Below are 23,091 nucleotides of genomic sequence, written 5' to 3' on the forward strand. Positions count from 1 at the left end.
GACCAAAGACCTCAGACACAGGACCATAAGCATTGGGGGAGAAAGTTCTTATGTGTTGTATAGTCTGATGGTGGTTGGCAGAAAGGAGAGTCTATACAGCTCTGTTCATTCTATAGTCTGATGGAGGTTGGCAGAAAGGAGAGTCTATACCGCTCTGTGTTCATTCTATAGTCTGATGGAGGTTGGCAGAAAGGAGAGTCTATACCGCTCTGTGTTCATTCTATAGTCTGATGGAGGTTGGCAGAAAGGAGAGTCTATACCGCTCTGTGTTCATTCTATAGTCTGATGGTGGTTGGCAGAAAGGAGAGTCTATACCTCTCTGTTCATTCTCTGAGGGAAGGTGAGCCTATGACCAAAGGTGCTCACTCTGTGCTGCAAGTCACCATAGAGTGGATGGGAGGCGTTAGCCAGCATGGAGATCAGCTTGTCCCTGATTCTCCTCTCTGCGACTGACTGCAGCCCCTCCATCCTGAGGCCCACCACAGAACTGGCCTTCTTTGTGATCTTGTTGAGTTTGTTCAGCTCCCAGGCCTTAATACCCCCACCCCAGCATACCACTGCCTAAAACAGAACGCTGGCTACAACGGACTGATAAAACATTTTCAGTAGCCTGCTACACACATTAAAGGACTTGAACCTTCTCAGGAGGTACAGTCTGCTCTGTCCCTTTCCGTAGACAGCCTCCGTGTTATCTCTCCAATCCAGGTGTTTGTTCAGGTGGACACCGAGGAACTTGTAGGACTCCACAATTTCAACCTCTTCCCCCTGGATGGTGATGGGTACTGGGGTCGTCCTTTTGCTCCGCCTCGTGTCTATCACCAGCTCTTTGGTCTTTTGTTTTTATTCCTCCGTCTGGCCCCACTGTGATTCGTCAAGTCACATTTAACCTAGCCTCGGAAACCCAGACGTTTTTATTTCCAGGGAGGTCTGTCTAAAAGTATCTTTTTATTTGCAGCAAGGGACCAGGCGGGGGGGGGGAGGGCGAGGGGTAGTTTGTTCACCACACTCTCTTCACTACAGTCTTGGGAGCGCTGTCTGCTGAGCGACACCATGGGGAGCACTTATAGGACTTGGAATGCTTTTTATCAAGGACACCGTATATAGCAACAGTTGTCCATGCTTCTTCCTTTATTCTGCTCTGTCCATTTCTACAGCCATCAGAGCCCTTTTCTCCAGAAGTCATTTTTCACTGCTTCATCTCATCGCTCTTCCCTCCGTACATTTGCACACTTTTCTTTTGTCATTCTGGGGGTGGTGGTGTTTAGACTAAGGGCAATGGAAACACAGTTAAAGTGAAGGTATGAGTTATTGCTATTGGAGCTGGGAGGATGGCTCGTCTCCCAACATTAATGTCCTGCGGGTCCCGCCATGGCCTCTCAGCGATGCTCAGGCTCTCTGTCCCCCTGAGGCTGTGTTTTTGTCCAGTCCATTCAGGCCCCTCCCCCCGCCACCCCCCCGGCCTCTACGTTCCAAACGCAGCCTCGGGTCCCTACAGCGGTGTGACGACAATTAAATTACTGGCTGAGATTTACAGTCCCATTGCTGGGGGGGGGAGGTGTAAGGCCTACAGCAAAGGGCACCGAGGCCAGGATTTATCATCGTGTGTGTGTGTGTGTGTGTGTGTGTGTGTGTGTGTGTGTGTGTGTGTGTGTGTGTGTGTGTGTGTGTGTGTGTGTGTGTGTGTGTGTGTGTGTGTGTGTGTGTGTGTGTGTGTGTGTGTGTGTGTGTGTGTGTGTGTGTGTGTGTGTGTGTGTGTGTGTGTGTGTGTGCGCTACAAGACTGTACAACAGCACTATAAAACCAGATTGTAATGATAATAATTGACTGTATTAAAACAAAATAAATAATATCATAAATTAGGTCATAGTATACACTGTATATGTGCTTGCGTATGCACAGTAAAATACATGTAAATGTAAGGCTCAGAATATAGTTCTGGCTTGCAACACGGACGTGTAGCAAAGTATAAATTAAGTATTAACACTTATTTTACTGGGGAATTTTTCCCAGCCCAGCCATGCAGATGAGGCAGATTTTACTTTGAAAAGCCCCGCCTTCCATTACCCCCAAAATCGGGAGGCATAATTTTCCATTAGTACCACACGCTACCTCGTCTTATGAATCTCTAGAAGTGTTAATATTCCAAACGAGGTGCTTGAAATGACCACAGAACATTGGCATTATGGTCAAAACCATGGAGAGCGCCATAGATTTAGGGTTATGAGCAACTTTTGTCCGCCCATCAACGAGGAAGTGAACGGCAGTGCGCATGCGTGAAACCGGTCTAGGATCGCTGAAGAAGGAAAGGCCAAAAAAACATTTACAAAAATAGATTTTTATAATATGGTTTGATATCAATAAAAAGGACCTAAAGACGTTTATACACGTCCAAGGCACCCCGTGGTTTTGATTCTAAAGTGGTGTATACACACGTGTTACATTAGCATAATTAGTGTTCAGCGACGGATGTCGGAGCAGGTTTACTTTTCTATTGCTAAGCATGCAGCGTTTCTACACAGAGCTTTTTCCTGTCATGCAGTATACGCTATGTAGCCTACAGCATCAAGTTAATAGACACTCCGTACCCCCAGGTGGGTATGGTAATGTCGTGTCTTCTTCGCAGCACAGCGGCAATCCTCAACTTCCATTCGCTCATGTCGTTCACTCCATTCACCCTCTCTTTTTATTGTCCCCCGTCTCCCTCAACCATCCGATCACCTCTCATGTCCTCTTCCTTCAATTCTTGTTTTGCCTCATACCTCTGCCTAGTCGTTCCCACACGCCCCATCGCTCTCTCTCTCTCTCTCTCTCATCCCCTCTTCCGATCATCCTCTCCTCTATTCTCCTCGACTCTCCTCACGCCGCACTGTGTCGTAGTGAAATGTCAAGTGCTACATTTGCATGCACATTAACGGGGCATGACGGAGTCTACGCCTGGTGTCCCCCCGACTCCCCAATTCATCAACTGTCACCAGGAAGGTCACATCAGGGGGGAGGGGGGTAACGTACAGTAGAGTAGAGTGAGTGGGAGATGAAAAGAGTTGTACAGGTATGGTAAGAGTCTGTGCTGTACATTGACAAGATATGGCAATATTCCATATCGATCAATATCAAATATCTATAATATACGGTAGTACGATTTATAATTCGATATACTTGTGTTTGGCTAGTTCTTTTGGTGAACTTTTCTTGCTAGAGAGGCCATTAGTTAAATCATAGAATATAGTTTAACAGTTTGACTGTGGAATTAATTAATTGCAATGCGCTGTTGACTGCCTAGATTTCACTAACCTTTGAAGAACCACAGCGCCGACATCATCGCCCGCTGCACGCCACGTCCATTGGAATGCATTTAGCCTCAATTTCCCAGAAGCCTTTGCATGCCAGTGTGACTGAAAGTTTTGCGGTGACGTCATCCGAACACGTCGCCTATCCCACTCCACAGCCCGATTAAAACGTATTCAAAACACGAATTAAACAATGAAAATGTAACTCGTGTAAATCGTTATTGGGAGGGAAGCTGTTCTACAATCAATGAACTTGTGTAACTCGTGAATGGGAGGGAAAGTGTTTAACATAACAAATACAATAACAATGTAAACATTAACTGTCCAAACTGGTTTAGAACACATTTTGTGATCAAATAATATACAGCATTTAGTCTAAATATTTAACTACAGAACGCTAGTAATGCTGTGTGGTGAGGGAGAGAGCATCAGCGACCTTGCATTTTCTAAAAAACAAACAAAAAAACTATCTATTTATTTGCAGCTTTCTGCAGCATTCTTGCTAAAGATAGGAAGTATTCTTATGCCTTGGAGTTCGTAGCTGGTGTCCAGCACTTTAATCAATTCCAGCAATTTAATCCGTCTTTCTCCACTTTGCTCAGGGGCATCATGTCGTCGCTATAAAGTAAATAACCGTGCTTGTTATATCTTTCCTCCGTTTTCGATTGCTTTCCATACGGGGCAATGGCTGCCAAAGATGACGTGATTAATTGTTGTTTTGGCCCCTCTGTGCCCCGCTGGCGCAAAACTGGACAACTTTTGTCGGATGATGTTAACTTGGGCCCGCCTGGGATACTATATTTTTAACGTCATGGAAAATATTTCCACACTTTTTAAATTCACGTTCACATCCACTTTCTTCATCAATGGTAGCTCAAACAATGCAAAGTAAGAAATACTTTGACAAAATACTTCAACACAGGATACACAGCATACTTAATCACAGTATAGGAATCACTTTGACAATACTGTAAATATACAGTGTATATGTATACAATATATATGTCTGATTGGCACATTTATTCCTGATGTATCATGTATGATAGGCTGTTAGATCTATCATATCAAGTATCCAGTGTGTTAATCCTGAGTGCAAAGTTTTTACACATGTATTTCACAAATGCACACACGCACACACGCATGCACGCACGCACGCGCACATGCACACACATGCATATTAGTACTGCTGTATCAGTGAGTGGTATTTTAACAGGCTGTCATTTCCATTAGGTGGTGTGTGGTGGTGATAAGCCCTGGGTTAAAGTGACATAATTAGTGTCAACTGTCCTCAAGGTCCATGGCATTTACACAGGGAGCCATCCAACACACACTCCTGCCATAGGTCATTTCTCATGTGTTCAAACACGCACGCTGTCTCAACACCCTCTCAGTCCCCCTGTCTTTAACTCCCACCAACCAAGGTACTGCTTCATTCATTCATTCATTCATTCATTCACATTCATTGGTTGAGGTAGGTTGTCGGTCTAATGACTGTCAGACCAATAATAGTGTCGGAACTAAAGCCTGTATAGTACCCCTGTAAGGTTCAGCATTCAGGAGTTCCTCCACTGCGCCTTATACTAGTAGGTCCATATCTTGCCCCGTTATATTCTGGAGCAGGGTGTTTTGAGGCCAGTACGTAGCTCATGTTCCACAAGGAGAGCAGAAAGATATTCACCATTGCATGTGAGTGTCATGAGATTTCTTCCTCTGGCCGGTGTTGATTTTGGACTTTTTTTTCTTGTAAAAGTAGTTCTACATTGCAGTATTGATACTTGTAAACAATTGAGTACTTTCTCCACCACTGACACTGACTGGATTGATTCTCCATTGTTAGTCTTTGCTTCTATGTGAGGACTGTGGACTGCAACTCCTTTCAGCCATACTCTTAGGCCATTTTTAGCCTGTAGTGGTTCAAGTTGCTGACCACACTGCAAAACGGCAAGATCACTGCTGACAGCTATAGCGTGCAGAGAAGATGTGGAAATTGGGAGGTGGAAAGTGATGTTGACGTTAAAGCAACAAAATAAGGTTTTGACCTACTGTCGTTAGGCCACAATCACAAGGACAGAAGGAACAGATAATGGTCTTAAACAGTGCTGGGGCCGTAAACCCTGTCTACACAGATTACATGTGACTTTGTTGGTAGAAGTACTCGACCTGTGCATGAGCAAGAGTGCGTGCATGCGTGGCTGTGTGTTTGTGTTGCTTGGTTGAACCTGTTCCACCCGAGTGGACAGCTGGATAATATTGCTCATTTCACCTCAGCATCACATATCTCGTCATTCTCCTATATCTCACCTGTCCCTCACCTCTCCTTCATTCATGTACAGTAGCCTCTCTCTCTCTCTCTCTCTGTACCAGCCTTTTTCTTGGTAACTCTCTCTCTCTGCTCTCTGTGTGGGTGGGTGGGTGAGTGGGTGTGTGTGTGAGTGGTGGTCTGTGTGTTGTCGTCTGTCTCAGCCAGTGATCAGTGGTGATTCACTCCCTCTAAAAGGCCTGTAATTGATTCCGCTGTAATTGGTCAATGGCAGGAGATGCTTTGGCAGAAATGGAGCATAAACACAATTCAGACACAATTTGCTGGATCAATGGGAGGCAGATAGGACAGGGAGGGAGGGGACCCAGGGGGGGGGGGGGGGGGGGGGGGGGGGAGAGAGAGAGAGGGTCTCTTTGCAAACCCTCTATGCAGTACAGCCTAGCTCCATGGATGAAAGACTTCTCAAATAGCCCTTCTTTATTTCTTTCACTGTCTCACTTTCACCATATCCCCCCTCTACACTTTTTCATTGTCTCTTGCTTTTTTGCCCCTCTATAGCATTTTGTTTAGTTGCACACTCCTGCTGCCTGAGCTGTAGAAATTTAAAAAACAATAAGGAGAAATAAACCACTATTAACGGCTAATGACCCATTCCAGCTAGTGCAATGCTGTTTGTTCTTTTGTGACGACTGCCATTTTCCACCTTTTAAGTGCAGACATTTGGTGGGATATTGGAAGTTCTTGATGAAGTACTCTTAACTTGCCTCATTTCGTCTGGACTCATGGGGGTTGTAGAGGGTTGTCAGAGAGTTTCTGACAAAAACAAAGTTTGAGCAGTCTTTACTTTATTTGTTTATTGTGACGGGACAACCCATATTCATGAACATTACACTCAATGCAACGTAAATAAATTCAGCGAATGCGATCCACAGTCCCCACACAAAACGAAACAGGCAGGCCTGGTTTGCAGAAGCAGCGAGTGCATTCTCCGACAGCGGCAATGAGACGCGGCGCTGCCCGGGGGTAGGGCCGGCCGTCAGCTCCCGGAGTAGGTGAATGGATTATTACAGCCTGCCGGGGGGAGAGGCGGCATCTGCCGGTGAAGTTGGGGGGGGGGGGGTTATCTCACTCCACTGCTGCTCCATCTCACGGCCGCCACTCCATGCCACAACTGCCGGTTAACTGCCGGGAGAAGGCGGCATCTGCCGGGGAAGCTGGGGGGATTATGACACACGACTGCCGCTCGCTTCCGTGGCAGTGCGTTGGTCCGACATGCGCTGTGTCGTGCTTGCGGTTAGGGTAAGGATTTGGGGTAGAGTGCCGGACTGATGCCGCCGAGGAACACTACTGCCTGCCACGCGTGTACCGCGGCTGATGCCGCTGCCGGAAAATGCACTTGCTCTCCCGTCCTGGGCTCGCAGTCAAGGCCAGGGATTTTGTTTTACAAAATATTATTTTAATGCTCGAAAACATGTTTTGGCAGCAAGATTATCAAATGAGAAGCCAGTCGTTTAGGTTTGTACAGTATGCAGTGTACAAGCATATTTTGACAATTAATAATAGAGTGTGTGTGTGTGTGTGTGTGTGTGTGTGTGTGTGTGTGTGTGTGTGTGTGTGTGTGTGTGTGTGTGTGTTTACAGGGATTCGAGGTGCGGAAGATAAGAGCCATTGACCAGGATCTTGGCAGGCCAAGAGGCATCGGCTACACCATCATCTCAGGTCTGTGTCACATAATCAATCAGCACATGGGATAACATAATCAATAACTGCTCATCATAATCCCACAGCAATAACAGACAAGTGTCATAAGCTCAGCAATCAATGGCTGCTGAGAGCACTAGTTACAGAATGTTAGAATTGAATAGGCCTTGTCTGTAAGCAGCGATACATTATTGTGCAGTGCAGTTGGGGCAGAAGTCAGGTGTCATTCAGTATTATCACTCAACACGTTGGCTTAATGACAGCGAATAGCTACAAATAGCCGGGTGATTTTTAAATGTTCTCCACCAATGCTTTTTCGTATTGTGAAACAGTGTCATGCCTTACGGGTCCATTTGGTTCCATTTGAACACTCTCAGAGTTAAAGGGGGTCTTTGCAAACACAACATTTGAGAACTAGTTTAGTGGACTATGTGCCATAGTGTCCTAGTAAATAAGTGTAAATATTCTGAAGAAAACCTGGAGACTTGACATTCAGTTAGTGGGTGTTATGATCAAAATAATAGTGTGTAAAACTGAAACTCTAGAATTTGCCATGGACAAGACCAAGTCTTTGCCACAGACACATTTTGTCCGTGTACGGACATGTTGGTGACCCCTGATCATACATAGACATTAAATTTTGATTAGCACACAGTTACTGTTGCAGTGCAAGGGTTCATATATATATCAAGCAACATAGTCCAGTCTATTCATTATGCAATATATCTCTTTCTGCTACCACTAAATGAACTCAAAGCAAACAGACAAATTACTTTACTAATTTCGTTTGATTGTGGAATATTAATGCTAGGAGTATGAAATTGTTTCAGCTTCCGATGTATCAGATTTTGATTTTGCAATCAATGGCTGCTGAGAGCACTAGTTACAGAATGTTAGAATTGAATAGGCCTTGTCTGTAAGCAGCGATACATTATTGTGCAGTGCAGTTGGGGCAGAAGTCAGGTGTCATTCAGTATTATCACTCAACACGTTGGCTTAATGACAGCGAATAGCTACAAATAGCCGGGTGATTTTTAAATGTTCTCCACCAATGCTTTTTCGTATTGTGAAACAGTGTCATGCCTTACGGGTCCATTTGGTTCCATTTGAACACTCTCAGAGTTAAAGGGGGTCTTTGCAAACACAACATTTGAGAACTAGTTTAGTGGACTATGTGCCATAGTGTCCTAGTAAATAAGTGTAAATATTCTGAAGAAAACCTGGAGACTTGACATTCAGTTAGTGGGTGTTATGATCAAAATAATAGTGTGTAAAACTGAAACTCTAGAATTTGCCATGGACAAGACCAAGTCTTTGCCACAGACACATTTTGTCCGTGTACGGACATGTTGGTGACCCCTGATCATACATAGACATTAAATTTTGATTAGCACACAGTTACTGTTGCAGTGCAAGGGTTCATATATATATCAAGCAACATAGTCCAGTCTATTCATTATGCAATATATCTCTTTCTGCTACCACTAAATGAACTCAAAGCAAACAGACAAATTACTTTACTAATTTCGTTTGATTGTGGAATATTAATGCTAGGAGTATGAAATTGTTTCAGCTTCCGATGTATCAGATTTTGATCAGCAATAGTTTCCTTAGTTTGTTTTTATCAGCTCACTAGTTTATTCAATATCTCTGCCAGCCGAAGGTGGGGGACGGAGATAACATTTTCACCCCTGTCCATATGTGTGGATTAGTTGTATTTTCTTCAAAACGCACTTTTTGCTATTAGTCCTACAGATTTTGTCCAGAACTCACACTAATGATGCCTGGAGTCATGTGCTACGCATATACTGTATGATACAGATTTGTGACTGGCTACAAATTGGCTTCCAAAATGTTTGTTGGCATTTCCAAAAAAAGCCAACAATCATGAACGCATCAATCAATCGACTCCAGATTTGACAAATGCAATTTCAGTTTTATCAGTACTGTAGGTTGCAGAAACAAACATACACACAACGCATTATAAAATGTAAAAAGGTGTACCCATATGTCATAGAAATACTGTTTCCCCCTGCACATTCCTGATGGATGCACCTATCAACTTTGCAAAACTGTACAGTAGGTCAGGTGCAAAACATTGAACTTTTTCTAAAAAAAACTGTCTTCAGGTGACTAAAGTCAGCGAGGATTACCCTCTGTTGTGTATGTTGTTTTTTTTTCATTTATCATAGGCATAATCTTCCCTCTAAAAGTAATTACGACTTTGTGGAACATAGCGATAGTGTATCCACTCACAATTTATATTGGAGGAATCTTTCTGAGTTTCTAAGACCCCATCGACTGGTCAACTTACATGATGAGAATGCATTGATTCTCTGATCACATCAGGTATTAAATGAAGACAATTTGTTATCGTTTTATTATGTTTCCAACTGGCAGGATTGTTTACAAAATGAGAGAGAGAGAGAGAGAGAGAGAGAGAGAGAGAGAGGCCATATGCAATTAGTATGGAATCTACGTTCCCCGCAGCTGAGTTTATTTATTTATTTATTCATAATCTATTATTTACCCAGCAAAGAATTGCTGACTATGTATGCTTTCTTTTTTTTAGCAAGCCCCTGCTTCATATTCAAACAGTTGCATTCACACCTGGAAGCCCCCCAAGTCACTTCAACTATCAGCCACTGAGCAGCTCCAATGAAGCAGTTGAAGGTTAAGTGCTTTGCTCAAGGGCATACCTAATGGTATAGTTGTGGGAGAATACAGCAAATATCCACACACACATGTTATAGTTGTTGTGGAAGAATACAGCAAATATCCACACACACACATGTTATAGTTGTTGTGGAAGAATACAGCATTATCCACACACACACACACACACACACACACACACACACACACACACACACACACACACACACACACACACACACACACACACACACACACACACACATGGTATAGTTGTTGTGGAAGAATACAGCAAATATCCACACACACATGTTATAGTTGTTGTGGAAGAATACAGCATTATCCACACACACACATGGTATAGTTGTTGTGGAAGAATACAGCATTATCCACACACACACATATGGTATAGTTGTGGAAGAATACAGCATTATCCCCACACACACACACACACACACACATGTTATAGTTGTTGTGGAAGAATACAGCATTATCCACACACACATGTTATAGTTGTTGTGGAAGAATACAGCATTATCCACACACACACATGTCATAGTTGTTGTGGAAGAATACAGCATTATCCACACGCATTCCCACAGCCTTCATTTTCCCAGAGGCTTTGAACCGTTATATTCAGTAGCCTAACCTGCCTACAAGTCTGTGTTGTGCTGGACTGCAATGTTGTAAATGTACCTTTTCATTTAGGCATTATGTATCTTTCATTCATAGTGTACACATTGCCCCAGATGGAAAAAACAAGGCTTGGTGCACAAAAGGTGTAGTGCTTCAGCGAGTTGCTCACTCTCACACAATGTCGCTGTTGTGAATATCGAACATAGAGTGTATTGGCATTTGGAACAGTTACTGGTTATTAACTAAACAGCTCTCCTGCAGTACTCATCTGTCATCCTTTCTAAAAAAACGAATGCCTACAGGGATAAGAAACACACACTTCCAACTTCCGCGAAGCATGTGAAGGTCATGAAAAAATAATGACTTGTGGTCAGAGTCTACAAACTGCTGCAATCCTCCTGAACGGTTGTTTGTCTTCGCCCCAGCAATCTAGGGTGTTGACCTGGAAGGACGAGGACGATCCTTTAGATTTAATCCCGATGGCTCTTCCGAGCGCTACCGTAACTCTGAGGACCGAGCCATCCATTGTTGCACTCCCAGAGTTGCAGTAACATTCTGCATTTTGCTGTGGACTTTTAACATTTATACAGTATACATAAACACTCTTTGAGAGGCTTACATTTGACTTCAGACAGTGTTGATTTTGACAGCACATTTAGATTTTAGTCTTTGGAATGAAACTTTGAATCTGTTTTAGTGTTAGTCTAGTTTTAGTCGACTAAAAATCATATGATTTTAGTCGACTAAATCTACAGCAATTTTTGCAGGCCTTGATAGCGTCGTAATGCCTGATTTTACACTTGATTGCATGCTGAAATAGCAGATCTACAAGCAGAAAATTGCAATTTTCAGCATGCAACCAAGCATACAATGACTTGTCTTTTAGTTCTACTTGATCTCTTGTCCACTAGTCTCTGTCAGACATTTTAGTCTAGTTTTTATTTGTTGACGACATTGTCAGTATATTTAGTTTTAGTCATCATAGCTCAGTTTTGATTTGATTTTTGATTTAGTTTTTGTCAGTGAAAAAAGGTAGTCGACGAACATTTTTCGTCATAGTTGTAGTCGACAAAATCAACACTTGGCTTCAGAGTCCAGACACTAACCTTTTAAACTCCACATGCCCCCCTGGTAGAGGCGGAGACAACCAGGGTGGTACGATACTCTGTTTCCCCAGCAAACAGGCCAGGTGGCTGGCCTTGGTGATGAAGATCATTCATTGTTAGGCCATCTGCTGACTCACTGGCTGACCTCACCGCTGACTAAAGGAATCTGACCCTGTGCGTCCATTAAGTATTCATGTGTATGGGTGTTGGTGCATGTTGTACATGTTCACAGGTGTGTGTGTGTGTGTGTGTGTGTGTGTGTGTGTGTGTGTGTGTGTGTGTGTGTGTGTGTGTGTGTGTGTGTGTGTGTGTGTGTGTGTGTGTGTGTGTGTGTGTGTGTGTGTGTGTGTGTGTGTGTGTGTGTGTGTGTGTGTGTGTGTGTGTGTGTGTGTGTGCGAGCGAGCGAGCTAGTGTGCATGTATCTGTTGCCATGATGCATCTGTGACTGTGTGTATAGAGACCTCAGCCCAGGCCCAATTAATTTGTTGGGTTCATCATCATAAACGCCCCAATTCCCCCTCTGTCTTTGCACACCTACTCAGTCTTACTTACCAGCCATGTTGTTGCGTGTTACGTTGCGTCGTGTTGTGTTGCTCGCAAAGTTAAAGGCCCCCGAGTTAAGCTCCAGAGGAGAAAGGCATTAAAAAGACATTAATTAGGGTGGTGCGTTGTACTCCCAATCGTTTGGAAATCAAGAGTTATAGCGTTGCACTAAAGCCCTCATGGAGATGGAGCCTGTAGTAGGCTCGATAAAATCATTATACAGTAAAGTTTGATAGATAATGGAATATGAAGGATGACGCAGTATCAGGAGATTAAGGTGCGAGGGTGTGATTGTTGAATGAGGGTGTGCATGTGCGTGCGTTTGTGAAAAGTACAAGTGTGAACATGCATGCCCATGTGTGCTCTACTGCACTCTTGGAGGGCGTGCTTGTTTGCAGACCGTGTGACTGTATTAAAGCGCTTCCCTTCTACTCCTCTCCCCCGACCGTCCTCAGAGGGCACGACTTACTTACTCCTGCGGGACACGTCTCATTAGCTCAGTAATTAAGATAAACGAGGTTTTAATTGCAGCTGTGATTTATGCTAATGATCCTGGGACCCCGAGATGAGGATTTCCTCTCTCTCTCTCCAATCAGTGGGCTAATCTGGGATTTGATATGTACAAGAGAGATCATATTGCTGCAAAGCGTTCTGCCTCTGGTTTTGCCGTTGATATTGTTTGTGTTGGTAGAGTTCTCGCTGGGGTTGGGGTGGGTGGGTCATAAAGAGAGCTGCGTGCCCCACATTTGGAGTTAGTGCCCTGCTGGACCCATGCCAACTTCACCACTTTTCAACCTATCTATCTTCATATTTGGTCTTCACTAATGTTGATGATAAAATAGCAAAAATAATAATAATAGTAGTTTGATAGTTTGATAACTGATTAATTGACAGTGTACTGTTCATAAATGACACAACGACAAGGCGATCCTAGTTAAGCTGGAGTCAGATACTCTGGGGATACTTTGTGTTGTTAAGTTATATAGTTGTGTGTATAAGGTCGAACACAGGGGTACTATCCGCAGCCTATCTCTAGACTTCTGAAGTTAAGATATTCCTGATGTCTTTATCGCAAAGTGGAAGGACTTCTAACGGACTCAGTTTCCTGCTGCCTGGTTGCTAACTCCACTTCATACAGAAAGAACAGCTCTCTTTCCAGATGGTGACTGCAAGTTTAACGTGGGGTCATCTGGAAATGTATGTGTACCGCATAACATAATGAAGAGGTCCTCGGAATGGTTGTAATGATTTATCTGTACTCAAATGAAGTTGACACTGCTATCACAGCCAAGATTAGAAGGGTCAGAACATTCTCCTAAAAGTGGCTCTACCAGATAGTCAACAACTTAACACACACATAGTCAACACGACGGCGTAATTGCAATGTCATGGATTATAAACTGTGTGCTATCTCACCGCCTAATGCCTGATGTATCTTTGGTTGCGTGCTGAGTGGCCCTAAAAAAGATCTACAAGATCACCACGCGCCATATTGTGAATTTGTGATGCATTGTAGATCGGTTATTTTTGGTGTGCAACACCAGTGCACAACTAAGTATGAATCGCATTTAACTGTACTTGTTTTCTTCCGCTGTAAACTAATAAAGACAGAATGCCCCCAAATGAACCTCAAAAATGAACTCTGAATTGAAGTCAAATCACAGAGAGAACAGGTTTTTTTTTCTTCTTCTGAGAAACCCATGAGTAATAGAAGCCAAATTCTTTTTCATTTCAGGGAAGTCACTGATCCTTGCTGGCAGCGCTCCGGTAATAATTACAGCTATTTTGAGTTTTGACCTCCCCTGGTTATACTAATATCATCCAGTTGTAAAATGCACTGCATCTTATCTGACACGCTCACCTGAAGGAATTCCTGTGCAGATATCAAAGCACAGATGTAATCCGCCAGATATAAGCCTCATTACATTCCCTGAGCCTATCGCATTTTTCCGTGGACAATATTATGCCAAGTGATGGTTATTACAGTGCATTTAAATGTGCATAAAACTTTTTTTTTTTTTAAAGACAGTCAACAGCTTTAGACTTGTGCCCGGTAATTGCCCCATTAGGAATTACAGAAAGGATTACGGGAGAATTGGGCCAGGTGTTCAGGTGGTGTCTCATTTTGAAGCAGCATGTTCAGTGAATGGGATATTTACTGGCTCACTTACTTGTTTTGTTGTGTTATGGTTCCAGTTACGGTCAGTGCTACAAAATGGATATTTACTGGCTCACTTACTTGTTTTTCTGTATTACTGTGTTACTATGGTTCCAGTTACGGCCAGCGCTACTAAATGGTACTTGTTTTGCTGTGTTACTATGGTTCCAGTTACGGTCAGCGCTACTAAATGGCCTAGATAGGGAGCCTTTCCGGCTTCCCATGTATGACATAGGAACAACAAGCAAGCCAGACGCACTGATATCCACACAACACATATTCTCACACCCATGCCGTCAAGCGGGTGGCGGAGGCGGCTGGGGATGGATTTGACCATAAGGCACTATTTCCTGTTTGGAGGGGGGGTCTCGGGTTTGAGAGCTGCAGCCCCCACCACGTCAAACTGTTGCTGTTTGGTCAGATGTTGTCTGGTACGGTTTGAGAATCACACGCAGTGCACACACGCACACACACAGTGAGGGAGACTGGGACAGATCAACTTGGATTCCTCTCTAAGAAAGATGTTGAGCCCAATGCAAGTAACACACAGTTCTGTAAACGACTTGCCGGTGCACTGTCGGAGCTAGAAGATAAATGTCTTGTCCAAGGGCTTTATACACATAGCATTCTAGGATGAAGCTTTTGTACTAGGTTGTAATAATGACACTGGTAAGAACAAACAGAGTCCACTGTCTATCAAAGTGAATGAAATAATTGGACTTCAACTCCAACTTTATATCAGACCATTATTTATCGACAGTACATTTTAGTTTTTTATCTTATCTCTTTTTATCACAGACAAGCTCAATCTTTAAATGAAATATTGGCCACGCGACACAGATCTACTGTAGATCTACATTTTTGCTTGATTGATTGATAATTTTCTTAGACAATAAAATACAAACAAAGGGTACAGTAAAGCACATTTGGTCCAAGGACAGCACCGAAGAAACCTTGCGGTGTTGTTTCCATTCGGGTCCCATGCATTCATTCACAATAACTATAACAACAATTTAAATATATATAAAAAAACTATGTACAGTAAAATCTATGTACAGTTTGGAATAGGATTGAATTGGTGGGGGGCAATCATCTTCTCTTCTATTGACTGGATGATAGTGACAGGTGAATTTTCAGTCCTTTCTTAAAGGAAACCAGTGATTTGCTAGTTTTGAGGTGAAGGGGGCAAGGCATTCCACACCTGAGTGGCAGTGTTGTGGAAGGTGAATTTACCCATATTTGTTCTAAAAGTGGGTGGCACCAGATCATTATTCACGCTCCCTCTAGTGTTGTGGCTGTGGGAGTTGCGCACCTTTTTTAGGTAATCAGTTAAGTACTGTAAATGGGCACTGATGATGACCATTTTGAAAGTCAGTCCCATTTTCAATGGCTTGACTATGTCTTCTACCCGGAGCCATGCTATCAAAATGTGTTACAAAAAGGTGGGTCATGAGGTAGGGATGTGCCGATGAGACATTTTGGCCGATATCGATATCCGATATAATTAATTGCTGTTATGGCCGATAACCGATATTACAGATGTGACTATGTCGATATGATCTCATTCTGTATTGAAAGTGTAACAGGGTATCTGCACTGCAGGCTTAGGCAAGTCAGATTTAACTTTAATACTTTTATATTTAATATTGTAAGCTTGTAGATCTGTTCAAGCTGTTACTTTGGTCTTGTTTATCTGTAAAGACAGCCCGATTAATCGGATGATTAATTCATCGGTCTGATTGATTAATCAAACCGATGGCGATTAATCTAAAAACAACTCAAATCTGCCGATACCGATGTGTTTGCTGATTAATCTCCCATCACTAGGTATGGGCTTATAGGCCTAGGGCCCATGACAGGCCTATTTGTCATACAAAGAACTATACTAGGGCTTAGTGTTTAAGCCATTTTCCACCCCTCACACACCTGTCCCTCCCTTTCTCCTGCCCCATGTGAAATTGCTACTACGGAACTGACCGCATTGGATTTTGATTTGCACCAGTAATTGTCTGATAAGATAAGACTCACTTTTATAAGATTACAGAAAAATAGAGAACACTTTAATGTTTCTCAAAGAAGGGAATAGAAAGACCACACGCAGCAGTGACCTGTGTCTCTAATACATCTGGAGTGTTACCGCAAGAAGCAGTCCCTAGAGAGGCTGTGCTATTCCTTATATACCAACCCAAACCATACCAAAGTTGTTTGAACTGAGCAACATTGCCATCGTCAGAGGCCAATGCTCTCAAAAGTGGGGCTAAAATATATATTTTTAAATCTTGCAAAAATGTAACTACTATTGTGGCGCTACAGGAAAGGCTATGGGACACCAACGTTAACACTAATCAGCCTTGGACGTGTATACACATCCTTTCTAATCAAACCGCAGGAGGCCTTGGACGTGTATACACGTCTTTAGGCCTTTTTTAATTGATATATTTATATTTTTAAACCTTTCAGAGTCAAAGCTGTCATATCTGCTGGCACTCTAGGGCCTTTATTTTGAAGAATTCCCCGGCAAAAAGGTGTTAATAGATGTCATCCTCTAGGCCTATAGGGAGCATGACGGGTGCATGCCAAATACCTTGGCAATCTAGCCAGTATATAGGTTCTGAGATACAATGTTTTTGGATGTTGGTTGGATGGTCCGACATACTGTATGTATACTGTAGCATCACTAAACCCATTTTACCTTCCCTCAGGATTTTACTGTGTGCATACTGTACATAGCATGTCACCTATAGGCCCAAGACATCCTGTCTGTTCCCACAGCAGACCAGTGTTGACTTTGACAGCTAATTTTGATTTTAGTTTTTGTGGTAGTTTTTATTTGTTGACGAAATTTTCAATATATTTAGTCTTAGTTTTAATCACCGTAGCTTAGTTTTAATTTAGTTTCCATTTATAGTTTTCGTCAGTGAAAACAAGGTAGTCGACGAACATTTTTCGTCAGTTTTAGCCGACGAAATCAACACAGCAGCAGACAGGCAGGGGACAGACAATCTCTGGTCTAGCGGAGCGAGTCCGCGAGAGGCCAGCCGGTACGGACAGCTTGTCCTCGTCTTACAGCCACCTCAGCCCACAGGTCAGACAGGTATACTGCCCACTGCCATTTCCCGCCTGGACAGACTGATAAGTAGAAAAGGCGATTATATTCATCCCTTCGCTGTCGGCCAGGCTTCACCACCACATATCTCTATCCCTCAGCGCTGATGCACCCGGATGGCCTGTACTCTGCCTTTCTCCAGGACTGCCGCTAATACCGACCATGTATCAGCAGCAAGCTGTAATATGGACAAGGCTAATACCTGTGTTATTCTTTAGGGAGCTCTCATTGTGACTTCCACGTTGCTGGGGGATTTCACAGGGTTTTCAATTAGCCGCTCTGGAGGCTCTGCTCAGCCTGCCTGCATGTAATCTCTGCAGCGAAGATAGCATGCGCTAGGTAGGACCTTGCTCACAGTACAATACCCAGTCCCCAGACATGGGCTCTCTTCACTATCAAGACCGCACATCGTGCCCACTGTAAACACGAGTCGTGTGTAGGATTCCACACACACTTTTGCTTTCCCATTGTCTTTTCTCCCTGTGTTGTTGATCAAACGTAGTTTACATGCTTAAGTGTTGGTTATTTGTTTAAAGAGAAAAATAGAAAGCAACTAGAACTGCACTCTGTCGAGTGCCAACTTTGACATTTGACATTGAAACATATCTTAATTACGTCACCATCAACATCCAGTATATATACCTACCACACGCATACCATACGTACATACGCCCAGCTACCCGTCATACATACATACATACATAGGTACATGCATGCATGCATGCATACACAGCCAATCAAAAAACGTACCAATTAGTTACTTCATCAGCCAATCCCTGCTTGGCCGACAGACAACACGAACATACCCAGCCGACAGTACTTGCGCACTCTGCTTGTGCAAGTAAAAATAGACAGTACATGAAGTCAATGGACACTTCTTTTCACCTGACAGCGAGGAGTTTCACTGGCAGGGCGTAATACGTGTGGAGGACTTGACCAGTTCTGGAATGGACCGACAGAATGTCAGCAACCCTATAGTACTCCTGCAACGTCAAGAGAACACCCTCCTCCCCTTTGGGGGTTAACTTGAACGATAATTGTAGATCAGTCCATCATCATCAACAATCCTTCCAGGTTCCTTAAATCAGTCTGAAACTTTAAAACATGAACAGCTGCTCTCCTTATTGTTGTTTTAGAACGAGAATGGTAATCTAAATGTAACAAAAGCTGCTTTGTCCTCACTGGAGCACTAAAGGTGCAGAGAGAGAGAGAGAGAGAGAGAGAGATCTCCAGTGTGACACTGGAGGAGGAAGAGTGCTGCGGCTACATTATGATTCTCCCTACACAACTTGGGTAGTTGTATAACAAAAAAACTAAAGTTGAAGTTCACCTAAACATTATGTCCACAAACAAAGTACACTTTTAGACGTAGTAAATATGGTAATATAATAAATGGTGCATGTATATAGCGCCTTTGTCCAAGGCGCTTTACAGAGATTGTGCATTACTGTGCATTCACCCATTCACACACACATGTATACACCGGTGCTGGAGGAAACCATGCAAGGCACCAACCAGCACATTAGGAACAATTAGTGGTTCATAGTCTTGCTCAGGGACACTTCGACCGACAGACATGGAGGAGTTGCATGAGTGACGTCACTTGGGCAGCGACGCAGCGTGCCTTCAGCAAATGCCTTCAGCGCTTCTAAATAAGAAAGATGCATTGTATTGTAATGTAATGTATTGAAACCTTCAGCACTGCACTTCCGCTTGACTTCCTGCCTTCATTGGAGACACGAATGAACTGCAGTGGCCATTCTTTTTTATATCTATGCTTTAGCCCCTGCCTTTTTGACCGTCGGAGAAACTGTCCTCTCCATCCTGAACTGGAATGTAGCATTTTGTTGAAAGAATTCCCCTCTCGCTTGAGGCTCTGAGTCTGAACCTGGCCGTCATCAGCACTATGAGCGCTCATATGCAACTGATCAGTATACTTTGATAACCAGTAATTTGGGCTGCAGGGCAGACTGGTTGGGCCATATCCTAGTGTTTAAAATGAGATATTCCTCTAAATCTGGGTAGAAATGTAAAAGAAAAATAAAGGTGCCTTTTCAAATTCTAGCCCCTGCCCTCAAATTCCCACTGCTCAGGCAGTCGCTGGAAATTACACAGGTGAGGGGACTTGGCCTCATTTGGCCCACTGGCAGAGCCTTTTGTGGTGGTTCTGGACAACTGTGGGTCCGACCGATTCGATACCGGGCACTGCACTCCTTGCGGTTCTCGAGTTACATGCATTACAACCGTACACACACGCAGACACTGCACATGGAGATCTCTGTATCTGCGGCACTCCGCGGCACTCTGTGCCATGCTATGAATTTATAGATTAAAGCAATAAGCCACAAGAGGTCTCAGGTTACTGTGGATTTTATAATGGCTGAGAGGCTTATAGGCTACCCTCTCAGCCATTATAAAATCCACGGTAAGCTGGGACCTTGCATGGCTTATTGCTTTTCTAAAATGGTTACAAACATATAGCAATATTAACCTAATAAAACTATTAAATTCACAAAAGTAGCTACGCTTTGCGCCCACCAGAGCGAGCCACATCACTTCCTTGTTTTGCTCGGCAAGTAGGCTATGTGGCGGGAGAATAGTGCTTGATGTCATTACGGGGCTGCCTGGAGCCACACATTCACAGTCCTATGAGTGCGGGCGGTGCTTACACGCCCGCACGGCCAGTGTGTGTAAGGCAATCAAGTGCTCCCCTTCCCCAGTTCAGCAGAGCTGCGGGATCAGCTGGGAATGATATAAAGTGATTGAAGGTGTGGATTTTCGTGGATTTTACAACGGTAACCAGTATTGGGACTAACCGTTTTAGAACTGACACAGATTCGTCCTCAGGTCTAAATGGGTTAAATAACTTTATTATTGGCATATCAACCAGTATAGTAGGGGCGGCGGTGGCTCAGGGGTAGAGTGCCTGGATGGTAACCACAAGGTTGCCGGTTCGAACCCGGGCTCCCCCAGAGTTACTGTCGAAGTGTCCTTGAGCAAGACACTGAACCCCTAATTGCTCCCGATGTGCTAGTTGGTGCCTTGCATGGTGTCCGCTGCCATCGGTGTATGAATGGGTGAATGTAATGCACACCCAATCTATGTAAAGCGCCTTGGATAAAGGCGCTATATAAATGCACCATTTACCATTTTTACCATTTAGTATAGGTTTCCTGCCTGACAACATATAGGCTTTAATTGACTCAATTGAAGAGATGTGATAGTTATATTGTATTGGTAGGTATATTGCTGTGATTACATCTACTCCTATTTCCTTCATTACCTGTGCACTTATATCCCCACGTCGTTGTCCTTTTATTGTAAAGACAACTAGACCTGTACGTGCCTGTCTGCCACCGGCCTACCCGTTGTCAACTCACTATCTGTCTGTGTCCCACCTGGGGATCTCTGTATCTGCCAGTGTCTGAAGAATGAAAACTGACTGTAAAAGGTGGAGTGGTTAAGTAATCCATATGCAGGTGTGAGGTTGCCATGGTTGATTAGGCCTACTTAACCAGTCCAATTGTCACAGTCAGTCAGTTTGCACTTTTCAGACACAGGCAGACAGGCAGATACAGAGATCTCCATGTGGGCCACAGACAGACGGTTAAAACGGGTGCTATGACAAGTTGACATTACAACGGGTATTATTAGGTTCACAAGTTGCATCGTTCTCAAGTAGGCCGGTGGCCGACGGGCACGTACAGGTCTAGTTCATTTTAAGCCGATTTGGCCAGAAACAGAGTCAGGAAGTAAAAATATGCTATGTAACATTGTGAGATTGTCATTTAATCCACCCATAAGCATGGATCATATCGTTTAGAGAAATGAGCTGCAAACCAAGCGCGTTTGGACCCAAAAAGAAGAATCCGAGATATTACGATTCTAAAAACTACATTGCGTGCAGTACACAGTTGTTAACTTTAATCAATTAAAATTATAAAAGGCGCAAAAAGGCGTCATCAGCGTGGAGAAACATACGAAAATAGGTGTTAAAAGGCGCAAATGTCACCGGGTGAGTTAATTGTTTTTCTCCTTTCCAATATAGTACAATACAGTATCTTCGGGAGATATAAAGGGAATGACACTTGCTTTGAAAATAGCATATGATGCTGTCAAGTGGGGGGCGCCTCTGAACCCAACACATTTCCATAATGTGTCAATCCTGCTTTCGCTTCTTATTTAGCCAGCTGTTGCATTCCGCACAGAAACACAAATGGCAAATGACAGTGAAATAGCATATGGGATCGATCATCACTCTCAGCTACTGTATTCTATTCTTAAAGTGAGGCAGACAAACTCACGCACGCGCACACACACACACACACACACACACACACACACACACACACACTAACAGATAAGAGTGTTCTAGCTCTGCCAGCTCAATCGCTTGCGGCATTGAAAGGAGAACCGTCTACACCTTGAGCTGACAGATCAAAGCTATATCAATCAATATCTCTGAGTTTGATTATTTTCCATGTGACTGAGAGAATGTGGATCAATAGACTCGTCTGTGACCTGAGTGAGAATCGGAGGGAGAGTGGTGCCTTAGAGAGACGTCTGTGGAAGAGCTCGTTACAGCTTGTGTTGGGGTACATTTTGTTGCTTCGAATGTGCCATAATATAATACTATACATGTAACCAAGTGGACAGCATTAGTATGGAGTATGGCATATTATTGTGTATAGCCTAAGCCTACTGAGTAGACTGTTAATTGTGCATTTAGCACTCTGGTGCCAGGAAATTATTATTTTGATAGACTTAGTTCAATATGCAATATGGAACATTTTAAAATCCGAATGTTCGAACATAAGTAGCCAAAACAATCTCTCCATCTCACCTTTGCCTATCCTCTTCTTCTTTGATTTGTATTGTATTGATTTGTATTATTCACATTTTGCAGTGCATGTAAAATAAATACCATTCATTTCATTTAGAAGACTTGAGTGTTGATTTCATTTAGAAGACGAAGATTTAATCTACTACAATGGTATATTGAAATCATTCAACTGTATCAATGACTTACTGTAGATATGATATGCTGTGCCATTTGAGTGTCACAGCGGTGTGCATGCACTTTTGCAGTGGAAAGTTTGTACAATCCCTGGACAATATTCAAATATGCTTGTTCAAAATGCATTGTTGCCAGTAAGGATTAATGCATGGCTCATTCAGCTTTGCTTTGCCTCAGCTTTGCTGCTCCACCCCGATTAGAGCTCTGATGTCTGTCTGTCTGTCGTATATCTAGTACGCTTGGATATTATTACTGTGGTCTGGCTTAATTGTCTTTGTTTGACTGTTTCATTTTATTGATGGAATCAGTAATATTGATTAGTACCTTGCTTAGCAATTGGTGATGCTTGAGATGAATGCATCTCTCTCCCCATTTCCTGCACTTAGTAACTAAACGTTGGCACAAATTACACAAAGAAAAAGATTAAAACAAATATTTGTAACACAGCCAAAATAATAAGATCATGTACTCTAGTATTCTGCAAATGCAAATACCTTTGTGTTCAAAAGCTAATTAAGTCGCTCTGCATCACTGGAGCCTATCAAAACTAAGTTTGACACTTTATTGAGTAGATTTTGAAGCAACTCAGAGAGAGAGAGAGAGATATCCAGTATGAATCAAA

The 23,091-nt window shown here is 43.1% G+C and overlaps 1 protein-coding gene across 2 annotated transcripts in view; it reads left to right on the forward strand.

The window, feature by feature from the left end:
* cdh23 (cadherin-related 23) overlaps nt 1-23,091 on the forward strand; it is a gene marked incomplete at both ends in the record, with an annotated part of 270,347 nt that overhangs the window by 85,582 nt on the left and 161,674 nt on the right. For both annotated transcript variants that reach the window (XM_080782539.1, XM_080782540.1), the window contains one exon: nt 7,188-7,266. In XM_080782539.1, the coding sequence (XP_080638665.1) occupies nt 7,188-7,266 (79 nt within the window). The remainder of the gene's footprint in view (nt 1-7,187; nt 7,267-23,091) is intronic.

Source organism: Protomyctophum bolini (genome assembly GCF_963924005.1).
Source record: "Protomyctophum bolini genome assembly, chromosome: 14".
NCBI classification, from domain to species: Eukaryota; Metazoa; Chordata; class Actinopteri; order Myctophiformes; family Myctophidae; genus Protomyctophum; species Protomyctophum bolini.